The sequence below is a fragment of the Microtus pennsylvanicus genome, chromosome 10, assembly GCF_037038515.1.
Source record: "Microtus pennsylvanicus isolate mMicPen1 chromosome 10, mMicPen1.hap1, whole genome shotgun sequence".
NCBI classification, from domain to species: Eukaryota; Metazoa; Chordata; class Mammalia; order Rodentia; family Cricetidae; genus Microtus; species Microtus pennsylvanicus.
In genome coordinates this window covers 49,389,852-49,412,027 of record NC_134588.1, presented here as the reverse complement: position 1 = coordinate 49,412,027, position 22,176 = coordinate 49,389,852, and the positions used below count along the sequence as shown (strand labels likewise).

Here is a 22,176-nt window from a genome sequence, read left to right as displayed (position 1 = left end):
ACTACTTGACCCACTTCCTGTGAGTTCTTCTAGTGATTCAATGGTATATGTCAATCAATGTTTGTTATATGAATAAATGAACACCTTGATTCTGTGTATTTTAGGACACTGCAGACCTTGCAGTGCTGCAGAAGTTGACAGAAAAATGGAAAAGGTTAGTGAACAGATTTAAGCATGAGGTGGAACACACGGAGGAATCCACAAAGGAAAAATCCCAAACTGTGAAAGCTGGGATTCTCCAATGGCAGCAGTTCTTCAGTGCTAACATGTGGGTGTACAAGAATCTTGCTTTTTTGATTTTATTACATTATGTCTGGTAATGCAGCCAGCCCCATCATTAATTCCTCTAGCACCGAGTTTGCAGGGAGGTAAGAACATCTCTTCCTGGGCCTTGAACGCAGGTGCTTTCCAGTGCTGAACACATGTGCAGCCCTCCTGATCGCCCTTGGAGCATCTGGGAGTGAGTTTCTAGAAAGGTGCCCAAGAAGACTTGTGCTATACCATGAGTGCATTGACACAGAGGCACATTTTAAGTACCATTTCTATTTCAAATTTAATGTAGTGGTTTCAGTTTTTCAAAGCCCTTGAAGACTTCCCAATTAGTGGAGGTGAAAATTCTGAAAACCGACGTTGATACACCACGAGTGGCTTCGTGCAGCTCACTTGGCAGCGAGGGGAGCCCAGGTGTCTGCTCCCTTGTGCTAGCTCTCACCTGTAAGCCCTCATGAGGTGGAGGTAAAGATCATGGGTTCAAGGCCAGCCTGCTACATAGTGAGCCCCTGTTTTTATAAATATTCTTCAAGCCGTCACTTGCAGATCTTCATTGCTAAGTATACCTACTTTTCTGATTTCTAATTTAAAAACTGAACCTTTGGCTTTTCCTCATTTCTGACTCTTTTTCCATTACTAGCCAAGAGCTCCAGGATGCTTTTCCTGACACTGGCCTCTGGCGCTGTCTTTCTGCACACTGTTCTGCCCTCCCCTGTTTCTAGATCCGCTTGACAACCTCCAAGTCAGCTCCAATGACATTTTCCTCTTCTCCGTCTTCCTCCTGCCAGCACCTGTTGGGATTTTCAGCTCGCTTGCCTGTAATAAAATGGTCTTCAAGTTCCAAAAAGGGTTATTTTTTTGTTTAAAAAATCAAACAAATCAATAAAATATAAAAGAATAAAGATAAAACAGCTTTTTCCTTGTACATGTCAGAGAAATGAAAGGGCCCTTCTGGTAAGAAGTTGGGACTCCTGACCTGATGTTCTCATAATTGTTCATCTGTCAAGCTTCCTGTCCAGTAACTTATTGTTTGGCAGGAATTCTTAGGATGCCCTGGTCTCGGGTTCTCAAGATGAGAGCTTGCTCTTTAAAGAGATGCCCTGAAGGCTTTAAGCCCCATAACTTGACTAGTTAGAATCAGAGTTTATTATTTCTAATTGTTAATTTGAAGAGGACTTCCCAGAAAAGAAGGGCTGGGCCTGGAGGCTGTCCTGAAAGGTGGTGGAGTTAACAGGTAATGTTGCTGTTCACGTGTGGACTTCTGGGTTCCTTTGTGTGTGTCTTGTTCTGAGACCTCTCTCTTGTTCTTCTTCCAGTGGAAAAGAGATTGTAACCTCTGATAAGGGGAACCCTTTCGCTTCAATCCTTATCGACTTCAAGGAGTTTTATAGGGTAAGACTTCCTCAAAATAGTCTGCCATTCTACTGGCTGGTGGCAAGTGTGATGGCTCGCACCTGCAGCTGAGCCACATTTTATCCTTTAGAAAGGCACGTCAAGGTTTATGAATGACACTCACACACAAAGAAAAAACCAACCTAGCTAGGCTGTGCGGTGAGAGAGGCTGAGTCGCAGTTGAATTCCTCCCAGTGTAAGTATCATTTCTGCTCTCCTCATATTGAGCTTTCGTGTAAAGGACAAGCTGCACTTTTAAAATTAATTACATTTTTATCAGTCATGGGAAAATATATATAACATAAATACCGTTTTAGCCACTGAAGTGTATAGGTTAATGCCATGGAGTGCATGCGCACTGCTACATGGTCGAACTTTCCAACGAAATTGCTACTCATGAAACAATAAATCCAGGGCTTGCTTTCCCTCAGCCCCTGACAAGCATTATTCTACTCTCTGTGAATTGACGGTTCTAGTATTGATCTCTCTGTGAATGCCTTATTTCCCTCAGTATTGCCATCAAGGTTCAGACATGTTTCAGAATCAACTCCTTTTTAAGGTCAGGCTGTATTTTACTGTGTATGTGCCATACATGTTACATTTTACACATTATTAGAATGTTTTTTCTAAAAAGTTTTAAGTTTGAAAAATAAATTGTACTAAGTCACCATTATGAGGCCAGAGATATGGCTCAGTGGTGTGGCTCAGTCCTATCCCACTGAGCCAAATGTGCAGGCTCGACTACTATTATGCTATTGTGCTATAGTAGTGGGACAAAGAAAAATGTATAATGTCATTGAGTTAAGAGGGAATATTAAATTCATGACCTAATGAAATCTCATACAAAGCTCAAGAATTGATTTTTGTGTATGCTTTTGAGACTAGGTTTCCAATAACCCATTCTGATCCTGAGCTCATGATGTAGCCGAGACCAGACTGGAGTTCCTTCCCACCCCCTTGCCTCTCAGGGCTGGGACTACAGGTGTGCACTGACCACTGTGCCCAGTCACTTCCTCTTCTTCTGGAATGACTTGATCATAATAATCTTCAGACCAAGGATGTTTGCCTTTCTACATAGAGTGTATTTACTTTAGTGATTTCTCTTTTTTGGTAGTTTTGACACATATGGATAAAATTAAAAAATACTTAATTAGAGATAATAATTCTTATTTAGTTTATTAAGTACTTGTCAGGCTGAAAATGCAATTCATACATTATTGTATTCTTTCTGACAGCTCATGATAGAGGTTTTATGATTCCCATCTCACACTTTCCCAAATCAAAGCTTAGGAAGATAATTAACTGAGTTTTCTGTCGGTAGCAAATGGCAGAATAAGAATTTGAGCCTGAGTATCTTTAACCCCAGAATCTTACAAGAAGAAATGTGCAGACAATGACAATAGCAGATGACTTCTCAGAATCTTTAAGAATCACGGGGATGGAGGCCGGGCGCAGACTTGGAATAATAGTGTGCTCTTCTCCCCTCTGCTTCCCTTCCTAGCTGATGAGTGACGAGAAAGAAAAATTTTCAGGGGATTCTCTGTTGGCCAAATACGACTCTCTCAAGGTCATCAGGCGCTTACAGGAGAACTGGACAGACATTGGGTTTGCGATATTTAGTCGCCATAAGAACATGGATGGGGTGTTTCCCCCAGAGCATGAGTACATGGAGGAAATGATAAAAAACATTAGCATGCTCTACAAAGAGTACGAAATAAGAATAAATGGTGACAACGGTAAGCAAACAAGCAAAATGGGATTTCTTGGCATCGTAAAGAATCTTAACAGTAATTACAGTGTTGAATATCATTAAAACCCAAAGAGTTCATTAGAAATGAATATCTTAGAAAAAGACAAGATCTCCTGAGTAAATTGGGGGCGTGGGGATTATGGGAGAGAGTAGAAGGGGATGGGGTAAGAAGGGAAGGGAGCAGAGAAAAATAAAGCCCAATAAAAACAATTAATAAAAACAAAAAAATAAATCTTTAAAATATATACAAAAATTAAAATCTAAGAAATAAGTACAAACCATCCCAGTTTTAAAAATCAAGCAGAAAGGGCACTGAGAAATAGCTCAGATGTTAAGAGCACTGACTGTTCTTCCAGAGGTCCTGAGTTCAATTCCCAGTAATCTATCTATCTATCTATCTATCTATCTATCTATCTATCTATCTACCTATCTACCTATCTACCTATCATATCTACCTATCTATCTTCCTTCTTGTAACTAGTGCCTGTTAGATGGCATGCTCTCAAGAAATATGATTAACTTTTAACCCTTAATTAAGCTAAAAGTAGTAGATGAAAGGTGTTGTGGAATATTTGTTTAACTATGTAAAGTTATGTTACATTAGTTTATGTTGTAGAATATTACTTTAACTATGTAAAGATGTATTGCTGTTTCACCTAACCTGCCTAAGGCACCTGATTGGTCTAATAAAAAGCTGAATGGCCAATAACTAGACAGTAGAGGGATAGGTATAGTTGGTAGGGAGAGATAATAAGTAGGAGGAAGAATCTAGGCTCAGCAGAGAACAAGGGAGAAAGAGAGGGAGACTCCTGGGGCCAGTCTGGCAGCTGCCAGCCACCCAGACACCAAGGAAGCAGGAAAGTAGGACATATAGAATGAAAGAAAGGGAAAAAGCCCAAGGCAAAACAGAGACGAAGATAAACAGGTTAAATTAAGTTATAAGAGCCAGTGGGACAAGCATAATATAGAGCTGGGCATTCATAACTAATAGTAAGTTTGAATCATGATTTGGGGGCTGGCAGTCCGAGAAAGCCTGCTACAGAAAGAAACTCCAAAAGTAGGGTATATCCACACTCGTTGGAATAGATATTTTATAGAAGGTGGTGATGAATCTTTTCCCTCAAGAGAATGTAGAGGCTGAGGAGAGAGCTCAGCATGGAAAGTGCTTGCTGCATTGCAGGAACATCTGAGTTCACATCCCCAGTACCTGTGTTAAAAAGCTGGTGATGCGTGCTTTTAATCCCGGTGCCAGGCACTGGCTCTTACCTCTACCTCAGTCCGAAATGGTGATCCTGCCTCCAGGAATCTCGAATGAGACTGAGCTGAGAGCTGTCTCCTCCCATCTTATATTCCTCTCTAATTCTGGGATTAAAGGCGTGCACCACCACTGCCCGGCCTCTATAGCTAACTAGTGTGGCTACTGGGATTAAAGGTGTGTGCCACTACTGCCTGGCTTATATGGCTGGCCAGTGTGGCTGTTTCACACTCTGATCTTCAGGCAAGCTTTATTCATTAAAATATAAATGAAATATCACTACAGGGTTTTCTCTTCATGTTTTAAAAATGAAATGAGACAGAGAAGGTATTTTTCTGTGACCTCACTGTGAAATAGTCAACTGTGTTAACAGTGGGATCCAGGCTCTATCCTTCAGGCCTTTAGAGTATAGTGGTTGCCATGACTAGAAACTGTGGATTTCATGAAGACCCAGTCAAAGACCAAGAAATACCTGCAGACCCACATCTACTCCCCTGTCATTGACTGTCTCGGGAAGAAGCTGCTCATCATCACTCCTCTCTTCAGAGAGTGACAGAAAACTGTAGCTGGTATTTCTGGATTTAATGCATTTGGTTTTCCACAGAGAAAGCAAGGAAATTAGAACACAAGCTCACCAAAGAAGCACCCACTGGGTACAGAGGCACTTACTGCAGCGTTTACTTGCTGTTTAGTTAGAAATCTATGGGTTCTAGTAGGCTGGAGCATGGCAAACAGGGCTCTCGTCAGCCTTGCCCTTCTCCCCCATCCCTTCAGCCTTGATAAAAAAAAAAAAACACTGGGCCACATTCCTAAAGCTAGCCACCAAGGTTTATTCCCTTATTTGATTACGTCCTCCTCCCGAAGCTGACTACCAAGATCCAGCTGTCAAACTATTGAAGTCCAGCAATCAAAAGCTCCCTTTCAGCTGCCCTGATTAACACGCCCAATCAAAACAAACCAACTCATCCTAACAGTGTTTCGCATTTAACCTTTATAAACTGTCATTTGCCCATGGGCCACATCTCTCTTCTCTTCTCTTCTTGTCTCCCCCAGGGACAAATACCCTTCCCCTCCCCCATGTTCCCTTTCCCCTCTCCCTGGTCCTCTGTCTCCTGTCTTTGTCTCTTATTCCCTGTCCTCACTCCCTCTGGGGCAACCACATATCCTCTGTGCTGAGAACTTGGTTTTGGAATCTTTTGTGCCAATTCCGGTTCTTTCAGGGATGAGTCTTTCAAGGGCATCTGTCCTTGCCTAGATTTTTATAATCTAGTATTGAAACAGTGATATTACAAACAATTTGTTAATGTTTCCTTCCCTCACTTTTCTAGGTATCTCCAAAGTTCTTCCAAACGTGATTGTTTCTCTGGACATGTGTTTTTTCAAGTTAGAAAACCTCCTAGAAGTTTCTGCTATGCCTCCTGAAGAGTGGGCTGAAATTGATGAGAAAATCAATGAAATAAAGTTTCAGTTGGACACACTGTTAAACATTATTGGTACCGTTCCACAGTACCTGGACACGGATTCTGGCGTGTAAGTTCCCAGGCTCTTCTTTTTGGGGTGGATGTGTCTAAAGCTCTAATCTAATAATTCAATAGTCTCAGTGTATTTATAGATTTTAAAACCTTATTTTTTATTTTTCTAAAAAAGAAGCTTTGTATGTTATGGTGAAATAAGATTTCTGTTACTGCCATTGTAAAACTTTAAGACAATCCTAAAGCCATTTTTGACAATTCTGAATTCTCTCAGGCTCTGTGCCATAGTGCTTCCCCTCCTCCCCTGGGAACCAAGGACCTAACAGCTACACTCGCACGTACTCAGTTCCTGAACAATTACCCATATACGTATGTTTTGGTTCGGTCCCCTGGGAAACGGGGTCAAAATGACCTCTTACCTCATCTGATCTGGCAACAGCTCTCCAGTCAATTATTGATAATAGCCTTTTCAAATAAGCCAATCAGAATAGTCAAAGAACAACCCCCCTTGCTTCTGTGGCCCCTTTAAAAGTAAACTGTATGCGCTATTCGAGGTCTCTCGGCTTCCCGAATGCTGAGGGACCCTGTCATGACAGAATTAATAAAATCCTCATGCTTTTGCATCGGCTGTGGTGTGTGAGATGGTCTCTGGGGTTGACTCCTTCTTGGTGTTTGGACGCTAGAGTCCAACACCATGAAATACAGGTGGCTGGGCTCTTTCTTCAGAAAAGAGACTTATTTTTACTTACGGTTTCACAAATTGAAAGTCTAAATAGCATGGTGCTGGCTCTGTCAAGGGCTCATGACAAATGACATCATGGCGGGAATGCAGGTAGGAGGGAGGGAATCACATGGCAAGTCAGAGGGATCTAGTTCATTCTTTTCCAACAATTCCTTCTTGTAGGAACTACCCAGAATCTCATGGAGTACCCCGGTGACCTAATTACCAGTTAGTAGGCCATACCCTTAAAAGTTTCATGACCACACAAAAAGCCTAGCTTTCAAAAACATGAACCCCTGGAAGAAAAAAAAAACACAGTCAAACTATATAACCCACCTAGCCTATACCCCTTCCCCCTCCTATGGCCCTAATCCGCCACTAATATGCTTTCTTTCTGCTTTTCCCATTATAAACAGTTCATATGAAAGGAAGGCTGTCTGCAAAATAATCACTGTTAAATGTAGGCCCATATCAAAATGCACTTTAGGAGGAGGCATTAATAGTATTATGTGGCATTGATTAGCATTAGTTACATTTGGGAAGGAAAAAAGAAAGAAAGAAAAGGAACTCCCCTCAGGGTAAGACCAGTAGCTAGTATTGGAGAGAGAAAAAAAAGGGAGAGAAAGGAAACTTGGAGGAGTTGAGGAGGGCCATGAGGCCATGTTGGATGAGAATTGGTTGACTAGAGAGATAAGGGAGTACAATGAGGTAAGGATATTCCCAGCTCTAGGAAGTCTGAGAAACAGGGATACCACAGACTGGGCAGCTGGTGTTCTCTGGGAGAGGGCAATAAAAAAGAATAATAAAGGGTGTCTTCTTAATCAGTCTCCTGCTGCTGTGAAGAGACTGACCCCAACAACTCTTATAAAAGGAAGCATTTAATTGGGGCTGGCTTGCCGTTTCAGAGGTTTAGTCCATTGTCAGTTTGGCTTGGTGCTGGAGCATTTGAGAGCTACATATAGATCTGCAGGCAGGGATAGAGACATCAGGCTTGTCATGGGCCTTTGAAACCTCAGCTCCCTCCTCCAGTGACACACTTCCTCCAACAAGGCCACACCTCCTAATCCTTTCACTCTCTGGTGACTAAGAGTTCAGATAAATGAGCCTGTGGGACCCATTCTTATGCAAACCGCAAACCACAAACCACGTGGGGGTGGGCAGGAAGGGCCCAGCTCAAGAACAGTGGAAGGCGGAGTTGGCTAGCTTTACTGATACTGGGTATAACTAAAGAGGGGGTGACTGTGATGGAGCGGAGAGAGTTGGGTGGGAGTAGACACTATAAAGGCAGTCTGGCCTTTTGGAGGTCTGCTGGGCTCACTTTCCTGTCTGAGCCTCTTGGTCTTCCTTCCCAGGCCCCCGGAAGCCTGCCATACCTCTGAACACTTCTCACCTGAGCTCTTCCTTCGGGAGATAAGATTATTGTGTAGTCTGGTCAGTGAGTGGCTTCTCAGATGTCCTGAAGGACACCTCTGGGATGTCTTTTAGGACCTGTTGCAAGTGCCCTGTGCGACCATTCTGTCCTCAGACTCCTGTGTTGAAGTTGCCCTGCAGGATCGACTCTGGCCAAGTTCCCACCTTGCCGATTACCAACTCAAAGAAAGACCTTTCTTTACCTAGTAGTGTCTGTTGCGTTTCCAGAGAGGGCAGTTCACAGAGGGTCCCAGGCTTCTTCAGGTGTCCTGTGTGCAACCTCTCTCTGAAGTCTCTCTCCTCTGTTCTCCAGAGTACCCATGGCTGGCAGCGCTTGCAGAGTTTCTGAGCTGATATTGAACCATCTCTCCCTCGTCTGGGTTAGCACTGCTCACTGACAGCCAGTCCCTCCAGGACAGATTCTCGTATTTCTCTCCTGCTTTGTAAAGTTCTCGACTTCATCTTGCTCTTAAATCTAGCAATGCGCAGACATGGGCTACTCCGTCTAGTAACGACCACATACCTTTTTCCGGTGTGCTTCCTGCACGGTCTGGCGACCCCCGGCCTGCATAGCTGAATCTCAAAGTCTCCACTATTCTTTAAGAAATGATTTGATTTTAACTTTATATGTATGGGTGTTTTGCCCTCATGTGTGTCTGTGTACTTGGTACCTACAGAGGTCAGAAAAGTGGATCAGCCCCCAGGAACTGGAGTTGCAGATGGTTGTGAGCCATCATGTGGGTTCTGGGAATTGAACCTGGGTCCCCTGGGAGAGCAGCAAGTAACAGTGGAGCCATCTCTCCAGCCCCAGGTTCTATTGTCTTTTAATGTTACTGTATGGAGAACTAGCTTTTGATACAGTGATCACTTAGGGACACATTCAAACCACATCTGAGCTACAGCCATATCCCAATTCTTTGTTTCCAAGTCAACACTGTGCCCCTCCTCTCATTTCTGAATGCGGTCATTGGACCTCACCTCAGCTTTTCTTGGCAATTCTAGATAAATACTTATTGTGTTGGTTAATTTTCTGTCAGGTGACACAAACTGGAGTCTTTTTGAAAGAGGGACCCTCAATTGAGAAAATGCCTCCATAAGATTGGCCTGTAGCAAGTCTGCATAATGCATTTTCTTGATTAATGATTGACATGGCCCAAGGAAACAAGCCAGTGGCCTCTGCTTCAGTTTCTGCCTCCAGAGCTGAAATAAACTTTTCTCCCCAAGTTGCTTTTGGTCATGATGTTTTATTACAGCAATAGAAAGCTTTAACTTTTCAAAGAACTTCCTTTCATTTTAATTGATTTTCTCCAAAGTCTTTCTGTGCTCTAGGGTATTGATTTTTATTACAATTATGATTTCCTTCATCCTACTTTTTATTTTATTATTTTTAGTGCTTCACCACTTCCTCCATCCATAGTGTGGCACACATTGACCACTCATTCTGTCTGTCACTTAGGGAACCCTCTCAGCCCTTCCCATGGTCTTAAGGTGAACCATTAGGTCATGGAATTGAGACCCTTGTTTAATATTTGAAGCTATCAATCCCCATCTAAGGATGTCTGAGTTACACTATGGTCTCCTTACTTGCATTAACCTCTAAAAAGTACCTGATGATTAATCTTGAGTTAATATTTGCTGACCCATTTTCATTTAAATTTCACATGTTTGAGTTTCCCAGTCCCTTCCATTTGTTGACTGTAACTTCATTCAGTTACGTGACTTTGGCTTTTGAATGAATTGAGGTTTGCTTTGTGAAGCAGTGTCTTCATCCTGGAGACTTCTGGCATTTTCACTTTGATGTCTCTGTTAACGAATCTCTGTGATTATTCTGCTTGGAAATTGTTGAACTTTCTGCTAATTATTATTTTTCCATAAACTTATGTCGTTTTCAGCGTTGTTTTTTGAAATTTTTTTCTTTCTTATCATTTCTGGAAGTTTTCAATAGTTTAGTTTTTCAAAGTTAACTTATTGTTTTCATTGGGGAGTAGGCTGTGCTGACTCTGCACAGTCATGCCAGAAGCCAATCGCTGAGAGGATTTTTAAAGTTAATTAGCATTGCACAAGAAGGTCCTCCTAGCGCAGGAGTGAACAGCATGTGTGTTTACAGTGGAGACAGAATTGTGCAGGTAGACTGTACAATGTCCCTAGGGCATCATGCTAGTTGACATCTGTCTAGTAGTTAGGATGGCTATCTCAACCTAACCAACCTATCAGGAGCTCAAGGCTTTGAGTCACTTTTGCCTAAGTTCTTAAATCTTCTCGATACTCACACTTACCATGTCCCTCTTTCATCTTACTGACGGTGACTTGTATATTCGACTCACGTTTTTTGTGTTTATTTTGCCTGTTTTTTTTCCCTACAGGACACTCCAAGGACATATATTTGACATGATTCAACAATGGCTTTTGAAGATAAACAATGAAATCACCAATGGTAACATTGAACTTCTTCGACATGTATGTATTTGTATGACTTTGCAGGGTTCGATTGTGCTTTGGTTGGGGGATTTTCTTTAAGGAAAAACAGGGCCCCGCTGAAGTAGACAGTTGGAAGTGCAAACTGGAAGCTTATATAATAATTATTCAAATTATTCAATGGAGAATTTAAAAAATTATCAGAGTGGGCATCCCATGGTAGGACTCAATATTTGTCTTGTGACACAAGGAAGAACATTCTAGCACTGTTAGACTCTCATGACATTGCTATAGCAACCCTCGTCAAAAAGTGCTCCATTTACTGTTAGGAGTTTAGATCCATGGAGTCATGTATTTATTTCCTTTGTATTCTAGAATTCACCCTTTGTCATAGGAGCACTTGGAAATGCCCTTATGTGCTCCTTTGTTAACACTGAAATATTGTCGTGTAGTTAGTCCACAGAGGAGATGGGAGAGACTGGCAATGCCTTCGGGGAGTGGGGGAGTTTGTCTTTCTGTCCATCAGCTGTGCTTTCTATTCCGTTTCCCCACCGCCAGTTTTGGCTGTTGTCCCTTTGCCCCTGTGTTCCATTTGCTCTGTGCTATTTGCCTGTCTGCATCATTTGTCTGTAAACTTTTTCTTTTCTTTTATCTCCTTTCTTCCTTCCTTCCTTCCTTCCTTCCTTCCTTCCTTCCTTCCTTCCTTCCTTCCTTCCTTCTTTTCTTCTTTCTTACCCATGTATGTGGTGTGTGCCTGTCTGTATTGTGTATGCATGTTTGCAAGTATCTATATGAGCATTTGTGTAGAGGTCACAGGTGGTTGGTCAATGTCTTCCTTAGTCTCTGTTTGCTGAGGAGCACTCTCTCACAGAACCAGGGCCTCAAGGATTTGGTCACTAACTCAGCTAGTCTAACTAGCCAGCTTGCCCTGGGGATCCTGTTTCTTCTGAGCACTGGGGCACAGCAGGTCTCTGTGCCTACCCAGGTTCTACCAGGATTTCTTCTGAGCACTGGGGCACAGCAGGTCTCTGTGCCTACCCAGGTTCTACCAGGATTTTGAACTCTGGTCTTCAGACTTGTGCAGCAAGTGCTTTATTCTGTAATTCTCTTAGCAAGAAAAATTGAAGAAAAAGTTATTTCTAACTTGTTACTAATTTGCACATTTGAACTATTAAAATGCTTTCTGTTATAAAACATATACAAAAGTCAAAAGAGATTTTTTAAAAACTCAATATTTTAAAATAATATTGAAATGGTTCAAAACACTGATGAAATCAGGGGTTTCTCCAGCCCTGCTTCTTAAGCGTTTGTAACTGCAGGTGGAGTTCACCATAAAGCCTCTGGGGGTCGCTCCAGAGTTTAGCTTACTTTGATGCCTTTTGGCAGACACCACAGCTCACAGGCACAGATCTGAAGTGATGCTCATCATTAGCTGTATTTGTTACATGATGGCGCTCATTTCTGAGTCTGTGGATTATGCAGTGGATTCCTTTCCACCTGCCACCATGTCCATTTGTTCTTCATGCAAACAGTAGCCAGAGTAGGCTTTCTGCAGTTTATGAACGCTTCTCAGTTCGTTGAATCATTTTCTATTTGTAAGACTCTATAACAGATTAGAAAGTCACTTTCAGGCTGTTGTGTAAAGAAGTAACTCAGAGGGGTGTGGTAGTCCCAGCACTTGGAAAGCTCAGACAGGAAGATGATCATCATGAGTTCAAAACCAACCTGTGCTACACAGTGGGTTCCAGGAAAGCCTGGGCTACAAAATAAGACCTTGTCTTCACACACACACACACACACACACACACACACACACACACACGCATGCACACACACACGTGCACACACACACACACACACACGTGCACACGCACACACACACACACGTTCCAGGAAAGCCTGGGCTACAAAGTAAGACCTTCTCTTAATACACACACATAACACATACATGTAAATAAGTAAGGCTGATCTATTGCTCTATGATCCTTTCCACCAACCAATTCACACTGAGATGGAGCTGCTAACAGCTGTGGATTAACAAAATAACTTCTCTTTAGCATATTTCATTTACTTGTTATTACACTACACTACACACACACACACACACACACACAATTTTGTTTTTCCGTGCTGGGAACTAAACCGAGAACTTGCATGTGCACCAAGCTCTCACTTATATTCTGAAGGGGCAAATTAAGTATTATTTAAAAAATGAGGTAATTAACTATTATTATTTTTGAATTGGGGTCTTGTTACATAGCACAGGCTGGCCTTTAGTTCTTTGTGTAGCCCAGACTTGCCTCTAGCTCCTGATCCTACTTCTATAGTCTTCAGACTGTTACCATTTCAGGCCTGTCCCACCCCATCCTGCTTCCTTCCTTCTCTCCCTTCCTCATTCCCTCCCTCCCTTCCTTTTACTTTTAAACATCAGCTAAGTCCCCAAGTAGCTGCTTGCCCTTGAAGAGACAAGTGTACCTGGAACAAGTTGGTTCTGTAGTTGGACTTTTTTTTTCACTTTGGGGGTCTGCCACCCAGTTCCCAAATAAATGCAGAGGCTTATTCTTATTTATGAATGTCAAGCCTTAGCTGGGCTTGTTTCTAACAATATTTTCTAACTTAAATTATCTGGTTTCTCGTTAACTACATTTTGCCTCTACACTTTTTACCTTTCTTCATTTTTTTTCTTCCCTTCATACTCCATGGTTGGTAGTGTGGCTGGGTGACTGGCCCCTGGCATCTCCCTCTCCTTCTCCTTTCCTCCCTCCCCTTTCCTCTTTCAGAGCCTGGATTTCAACTCCTATTTATTTTCTCTGCCTGCCAACCCTGTCTATCACTCTCCTGTCCTGCTATTGGCCATTCAACTCTTTATTACACCAATCAGGTGTCTTAGACAGGCAAATTAACACAGCTTCACAGAGTTAAGTAAATGCAATGCACTTTACATCATTAAACAAATAGTCCACAGGATACACAAATGTAACACATCTTAAACTAATATTCCACAACATGATTCATAAAAGAGAAACACTCTTCAGTGACCTCTGCCTTTAGAGCTCTGAATCAGTATTACAGCCAATCTGTTTCAGTATAACAATGATAATATTCATTTTCTATTTGTTAAAAATCATGGAAATAAATGATAATCTTTTGATTTTCTATCTTAATTTTAAATTCACTATGATTACTTGCATGACCTTGATTCTGCCATTTAATGTCTATCATATAACTTGGAAATGAAGATAATAGTATCTATTTATGTTGATTTCCAAGGAAGGTTCAAGATAGATTGATGTTTTAGGTAAGCAAAAATGAATTATTTCCATGGCAGTATAACCCAGGCGATTGGCATGTGACAGAACTGTTAGAAATGGTGGGAGCAGATGGAATGGGTAAGAGAGGGAGCAGTCTCTTAACTCTTCCTCAGGCGAGATCAGCCCTTGTCCTGATGCATTGTGTGCGAAATACACATTAACCAACACTGCTTTAGGTCATTCACAACCTTTTCCCTCTTATTGAGAGGAAGGCATCATGTTTTATGTACTTAATTTTTTTTTTTTTTGAGACAAGGTTTCTCAGAGTATCTCCGGCTGTCCTAGAACTCACTCTCTACACCAGGCTGACCTCAAACTCACAGGAATCTGCTTGCCTCTGTCTCTATAAGTGATGTATTTGCTTTTTATCCATTCAACAAGCATGGAGTACCTACTTACTCCCTGCTAAAGACTTTAAGGTATTAAGGGATAAACACAATGGTTTATGCCTGAAAGAGACATCCAGGTCAACTGAGAAGATAGAAGTATAAGTGAATAATAGTAGAGATATTTAGAAAGTACTATAGCATCTTGGGAAAGGGGACAACCTAAAGTCAGTGGAAACTAAAATCTTAGGAGCTGGGGAGATGGCTCAGTGGCAAAGAGAGCTTGCATCTTTTGCAGAGGATCAGAGTTGAATTCCCAGCACCTATATTGGTCAGCTCATAATGGCCTATAACTCCAAATGGGGGGGGGGCGTGTCCAAAGATGGCTTCTGGCCTCCAAGGGAACCTCACACCTTTGTGCACACGCATGTATATACACACATGCACACACACAAATAAAAATAAAATAAATCTTTAAAAAAGAAAGTAGAGTCCAGATAGATGCTATGTAAGCCCAGAGAAAACTGGGAACTTGGTAAACAGAGCAAGAAGCAGGTATCTGAGGAGTATGTTACCTTGGCTGTGTACCTTAGAAAGTTCCTTGTTTCCTATTTTTGAGACTCAGCCTCCACCAGGACTATGTGATACAGAGGTTCTCAGACTTTGTTCATAATGCACTTTGTGTAAACAGAGAATCTGCTTTGTTTTCCTGGCTGCCCAGATCCAAATAATCACAAAGAAACTATATTAATTACAACACTACTTGGCTTATTAGCTCAGGCTTCTTATTAACTAATTCTTGCATCTTAAATTAACCCATTTCTATTAATCTGTGTGTCAGCACGAGGTTGTGGCTTACTGGTAAGCATCTGGTGTCTGTCTCCTTTGGAGGCTACATAGCATCTCTCTGACTCTGCCTATTCTCTCTCTACATCTCTAGCAGCCCGGCTTTATTCTGCTCTAACATAGGCCAAAGCAGCTTTATTCATTAACCCATAAAAGCAATACATACAGAAGGACATCCCACATCATCTCCCCTTTCTGTCTAAATAAAAGGAAGGTTTTAACTTTAACATAACAAAACAAGTATCAAACAAGAATTACAGTTACAATATTTCTTTGTGAGTCTAAAGTTTCATGTCTAATTTATCTTTTATAACAACTAAGGAAAACTATAACTATCAGTCTTCAACTCTTCAAAAACTCCAGAAGGATATAATACTACCTAAGTAAATGGGAAGTGCATTGTGAGCAACTTCCAAAACTCTGGAATTGACAGAGACATTTTGCTGCTTAGACATTCACCCAAAGTTCTTCTGTAATATTAGGGCATCCATATTCGGCCTACAGGCCCATAGTGTCCAACAGACTTTTCCATGAAACAGGAAATTTGAAGGTTGTTTTTTTGTTTTTGTTTTTGTTTTTTTTTTTTGCCTGTTTCTTTATTCTGTGTCCTGCAGAATGTCTTGCAGTTTCTTCTGTGAAGCAGGAACTATGAAGGAATCCCATCTTTTGGAAAGATCAGCAGTCACTTTTCTGTGGGTCCTGTGTGTCCAGTTCATATAGCATACCATAAAGTAGTCCAGGCAAGAACAGTTTCTTGCCCAAATGGCTAGCCTTGTCACATTGAAGGCAAATTCCATAAGGAGTTTATTCAATGCCTGTCAACCTCTCTGAAGTAATTGGTGCTTCCAGAAGCAGACATGTCTCACTGTCAAGAAAAGTCAAAGTTCTTAAAATATTTTAAGTCCCATATATTGTAGGTCTTTGAAGTGTTGAAGATTATCTACCTAACTGAAATATATCTTTGTATATTTAGAAAACCTAACTAACATCATTACAAGTTTGATTATTACAGATGACTATCTATTAATCTGAATTTCTTAACTATACATTACATTTTAAATGAGCTGCACAAACACAATACCTTAAATAAGAGCAGAAATACATATACACAGCAAGCCGACAGCTAACATCAAATTAAATGGAGAGAAACTCAAAGCCATCCCACTAAACTCAGGAACACGACAGGCTGTCCACTCTCACCATACCTCTTCAATATAGTGCTTGAAGTTCTAGCAATAGCAATAAGACAACATAAGGGGATCAAGGGGATTCGAACTGGAAAGGAAGAAGTGAAACTTTCGTTATTTGCAGATGATATAATAGTGTACATAAGCGACCCCCAAAACTCCACCAAAGAACTTTTACAGCTGATAAACACCTTTAGTAATGTGGCAGGATACAAGATCAACTCCAAAAAATCAGTCGCCCTCTTATACACAAAGGATATGGAAGCAGAGAGGGAAATCAGAGAAGCTTCACCTTTCACGATAGCCACAAACAACATAAAATATCTTGGGGTAACTCTAACCAAGGAAGTGAAAGATCTATTTGACAAGAACTTTAAGGCATTGAAGAAAGAAATTGAGTATAGAAAATGGAAGGACCTCCCTTGCTCTTGGATTGGGAGGATCAACATAGTAAAAATGGCAATTCTACCAAAGGCAATTTATAGATTCAATGCAATCCCCATCAAGGTCCCATCAAAATTCTTCACAGATCTTGAGAGGACAATAATCAACTTTATATGGAAAAACAAAAAACCCAGGATAGCCAAAACAATCCTATACAATAAAGGATTGTCTGGAGGCATTACCATCCCTGACTTCAAACTCTATTACAGAGCTACAGTGATGAAAACAGTGTGGTACTGGCATAAAAACAGAGAAGTCGACCAATGGAATTGTATAGAAGACCCAAATTTTAACCCACAAACCTATGAACACCTCATTTTTGATAAAGGAGCCAAAAGTATACAATGGAAGAAAGAAAGCATCTTCAACAAATGGTGCTGGCATAACTGGATGTCAACCTGTAGAAGAATGAAAATAGACCCATATCTATCACCATGCACAAAACTCAAGTCCAATGGATTAAAGACCTCACTATCAGTCAGAACACATTGAACCTAATAGAAGAGAAAGTAGGAAGTACCCTACAACAGATGGGCACAGGAGATCGCTTCCTATGTGTAACCCCAACAGCACAGACATTAAGGGCAACATTGAATAAATGGGACCTACTAAAACTGAGAAGCTTCTGTAAAGCAAAGGACACTGTCACCAAGACAAAAAGGCAACCTACTGACTGGGAGAAGATCTTCACCAACCCCGCAACAGACAAAGGTCTGATCTCCAATATATATAGAGAACTCAGGAAACTAGACTTTAAAATGCTAATCAACCCAATTAAAAAATGGGGCACTGAACTGAACAGAGAATTCTCAGCAGAGGAAGTTCAAATGGCCAAAAGACACTTAAGGTCATGCTTAACCTCCTTAGTGATCAGGGAAATGCAAATCAAAACAACTTTGAGATATCATCTTACACCTGTCAGAATGGCTAAAATCAAAAACACCAATGATAGCCTTTGCTGGAGAGGCTGTGGAGGAAGGGGTACCCTCATCCATTGCTGGTGGGAATGCAATCTTGTGCAACCACTTTGGAAATCAGTGTTTCGGTTTCTCAGGAAATTCGGGATCAACCTACCCCTGGACCCAGCAATACCACTCCTGGAAATATACCCAAGAGATGCCCTATCATATGACAAGAGCATTTGTTTAACCATGTTCATAGCAGTATTATTTGTAATAGCCAGAACCTGGAAACAACCTAGATGCCCTTCAATGGAAGAATGGATGAAGAAAGTGTGGAATATCTACACATTAGAGTACTATGCTGCGGTAAAAAAAAATGACTTCTCGAATTTTGCATGCAAATGGATGGAAATAGAAAACACTATTCTGAGTGAGGTAACCCAGACCCAAAAAGATGAATATGGGATGTACTCACTCATAATTGGTTTCTAGCCATAAATAAGGGTCACGGAGTCTACAATTGGTGATCCTAAAGAAGCTAAGTAAGAATGTGAACCAAAGGAAAAACATATAGTTACCCTCTTGGCTATGGGAAGTAGACAAAATTGCCGGGGAGAAAATTGGGATCTTGGGGGTGGGGTGGGATGGGGGTAAGGGGAAATGGGGAGAGAAAAGGGAGAAGGGGAGGATGGAGGGAACTTGGGGAAAAAGGAGGATTGGGATAAAGGAAGGTTGGATAGGGGAGCACAATTCTTAGTTAAGGGAGCCATCTTAGGGTTGGCAAGAGACTTGAACCTAGAGTGGCTCCCAGGAGCCCAAGCCGAGGTCCCCAGTTAGTTCCTTGGGCAGCTGAGGATAGGGAACCTGAAATGACCCTAGCCTATAGCAATACTGACGAATATCTTGCATATCATCATAGAACCTTCATCTGGTGATGGATGGAGATAGAGACAGAGACCCACACTGGAGCACTGGACTGAGCTCCCAAGGTCCCAATGAGGAGCAGAAGGAGGGAGAACATGAGCAAAGAAGTTGGGACCATGAGGGGTGCACCCACCCACTGAGACAGTGGAGCTGATCTATTGGGAGCTCACCAAGGCCAGCTGGACTGTGACTGAAAAAGCATGGGTTAAAATTGGACTCTCTGAACATGGCGAACAATGAGGGCTGATGAGAAGCCAAGGACAATGGCACAGGGTTTTGATCCTACACAATGTGCTGGCTTTGTGGGAGCCTAGCCAGGTTGGATGTTCACCTTCCTAGATATGGACAGAGGGGGGAGGACCTAGGACTTACCACAGGGCAGGGAACCCTGACTGCTCTTTGGACTGGAGAGGGAGGGGGAGAGGAGTGGGGGGAGGGGGAGAAGGGTAGGAGGAGGGGGAGGGAAGTGGGAGGCTGGGAGGAGGTGGAAACTTGTTTTTTTTTTCTCTTCCTTTTCTCAATAAAAAAAAAGAAAAAAACAAAACAAAAAAAGAAATACATATACAAAATGTAACAAAATCAACCTTAAATTTATATCAATAGGAAAAGAACCATACCAATGCAAAATATTCATCTCTATATCATACCCCCCTTTAAATGAAAACAAACATTTATAGTTAATCATTTTGGGAATTTTGGCATATTTTTTCTCCAAACTATTTCCTGCTGTTTGTTGGGAAAAATTATTTTTAGGGTTCACAGAGACCTTTTGGGGGAACTTGTTACATCAAACCACCTTAGCCTGGAAGGAATCCACAGGTTCCCATCCTCTGTGGAAACAAAAGCAGAATCTCTTTTCCAAAGCAATATATCCTTAGACTCAAATTTTGAAGTCAAGATACCTTTAAGATATGTATGTTGGTTTAGCTTAGCAGCCTGTACAATGAAATATTCTCTGTACTTAGCTCATTCATAGTCAAAAAATTTCAAAGAAAATACAATAATATATATATAATTCAGACTCTCTGTGTATATTCTATCTTTATGTGCCTTATTTTTAACTCTATTACTTTTTAATATTTAATTATCTTACCCCTTTAATCTATGGCTTTCTGTACTCTTCTCTTTCATAAGCCCATGTACATTTATACAACACTGTGACCCATTTAGAGGTCTTTTTCCATCTGAATCTGTCTTTATTGCATATCTATAATCATTTTTTGACCAGGAGCACTTTTTTTAAAAAAAAAATGTTAAATAGGCATGGCTAGGACCAACTCTGGGTCCTGCCTGTTGGCTCTATCCTGTCCACCATGGTAGAGGTATGTTCACTTCTGCAAGGCATTCTTACAGCACCAGCTCCAGATCCAGAGATGCAGCAGGTCTATATCACTATTAAGCAACTAGTAGCTTGCAGCTCACAAACCCCATTTAAGAGCAGGGCCTCCTGAAAGAGCCAGAATTTGTGCTCCATCATGAACCATGAAGCTGTTTCTTAAAGAAGTCATACAGTTTTTGCGCTAATGTTGAGTCAGGAAGCCTTCTCTTAAAGCAGCCATGCCTCTGTTTACTATCAGCAAACAGAGTCTATCTGAAAAAAATGACTACCAAGAAACTGCAATTGACTCCCATTTTCTTTCTTTCTTTTGTTTCTTTGATTTTTTTTGTTTGTTTGTTTGTTTTTGCTTTTGAGACAGGGTTTCTCTGTGTAGCTTTAGTACCTGTCCTGAAACTAGCTCTTGTAGGCCAGGCTGGCCTCAAACTCACAGAGATCTATCTGCCTCTGCCTCCTGAGTGCTGGGATTAAAGGCATGTGCCACCACTGTCTGGCTCTGTCTCTCTCTCTCTTTTTTCTTAAGCTTTTTTAGGTCTTATGTGGATCCATTCCCCAGATGGTGGGGCCTTGTAAGTGGAGATGGCTCATTTGTTTCTCAGCTGCCCAGACCCAAATAATCACTCAGAAACTCTATTAATTACAACACTGCTTGGCCTATTAGCTCAGGATTCTTATTAACTAACTCTTATATCTTAAATTAACCCATTTCTATTAATCTGTGTTTAGGCACAAGGCTGTGGCTTTCTGGTAAGGATCTGGTGTCTGTCTCCTTTGGCAGCTACATGGCATCTCTCTGACTCTGCCTACTCTCTCTCTTTATCTCTTTCAGCCAGGCTATATTCTGCCTTGTCATAGGCCACAGCAGCTTTATTCATAACCAATGAAAGCAACACATGTAGAAGGACATCACACATCATCTTTACAACTCAGTATTGCCAAATTCGGAAGCCAAAAGAAACACCTGACAATTAAGAATACTAAGTAGGTAGATTTACACACTTTTTTAAACACTTGCTGTCCTAACAAGTAATATTTTAGAAAAAATAGTATGCATATTTCGTAAGCAAAATACCTTTCATTTTAAACGATTCATTCTAGCTGGGTGGTAGTAGTGCATGCCTTTAATCCCAGCACTTGGAAAGCAGAGGCAGGTTAATGTCTGTGAGTTCAAGGTCATCCTGTTCTATATCGAGAGTTCCAAGATGACCAGGGCTACATAGTGAAACCCTGTCTCAACCCCCACAAAAGGTTTATTTTGTTTTATATCTCTGTCTCTCTCTATCTCTCTGCATAGGTTTGTGGATGCTGGTAGAGTCATAGGAGATTGTCAGTCACCTGACATGGGTGCTAGGAACTGAATTTAGATTCTCTGTGTGAACAGCACATACTCTTAACTGTTGTGCCATCTTCCTTGTCCCCTTTGTTTTTGTTTGATTAAAATGATTCCCTAACATGATGCATGTGCTTGACCCAGAGGGGGCATCACTGCTGGGGGCTCTGCGATCTCCACAGCTAACAAAGTAAAGATCTGCAGGAAGCAAGAAGACAGTCGGGTTCAATAAAGCTAAGTAGCCAGTATTGGTTCAAACCTCAGGAATCTAATCCTGACTGATTTGTTTTAGGCATATTTCAACACAGCACAAGCTGATGAAAACTTTTCTGGTGATAATTAACTTGGTCCTGTGTACCAATAAAATATACATAAATCTCTTTAAAGAACAAAGTAAGCTAAATAAAAGTTGGATGTGACTATCAAAACTCTTTGTAAAGTGTTGTGGCACCCTCCATAAAGATAGGTTCTATAGATGGACTGAAATAAACAAGCTTATGATGAGGGTCTGGGAAAGGGTCCAGTGTGGTATCTGGTCACACAAATAGTGCAAAGATCATCAGGCTAGAATGCATGTCTGTTCCCAGCTTTCTGGGTGGATAGCAGGTCTTGAATTCCTCCCATTTCAGGAACAGCCCTGTGTACTAACATTCTTGGTTCCCCTAGTGCTTATGTGTGAGCACAAGGACCTCTGACTTTCCACACAACCATCAACAACAAACTTTGAAAAGAAACAATGATATCAAAAGTGATATATGTGTCTGATGAGGAAAATGGGCTGCCAAGTTCATGCTACATATAGCAGATATTCCAACCACTATTTCCATCCATTATACATCCTGTGGGTTGCCGAGTTCATGCTACATATAGCAGACATCCTGAGCA

General features: G+C 41.3%; 1 protein-coding gene across 1 annotated transcript in view; it reads left to right on the top strand.

Annotated features, from left to right (window-relative positions):
• The window catches only part of Axdnd1 (axonemal dynein light chain domain containing 1), a 75,433-nt gene that overhangs the window by 30,773 nt on the left and 22,484 nt on the right, over positions 1 to 22,176 (top strand). Inside the window, exons 13-17 of the mRNA XM_075989549.1 lie at positions 105 to 268; positions 1,587 to 1,662; positions 3,164 to 3,398; positions 5,996 to 6,197; positions 10,634 to 10,727. Of these exons, the coding sequence (XP_075845664.1) occupies positions 105 to 268; positions 1,587 to 1,662; positions 3,164 to 3,398; positions 5,996 to 6,197; positions 10,634 to 10,727 (771 nt within the window). The remainder of the gene's footprint in view (positions 1 to 104; positions 269 to 1,586; positions 1,663 to 3,163; positions 3,399 to 5,995; positions 6,198 to 10,633; positions 10,728 to 22,176) is intronic.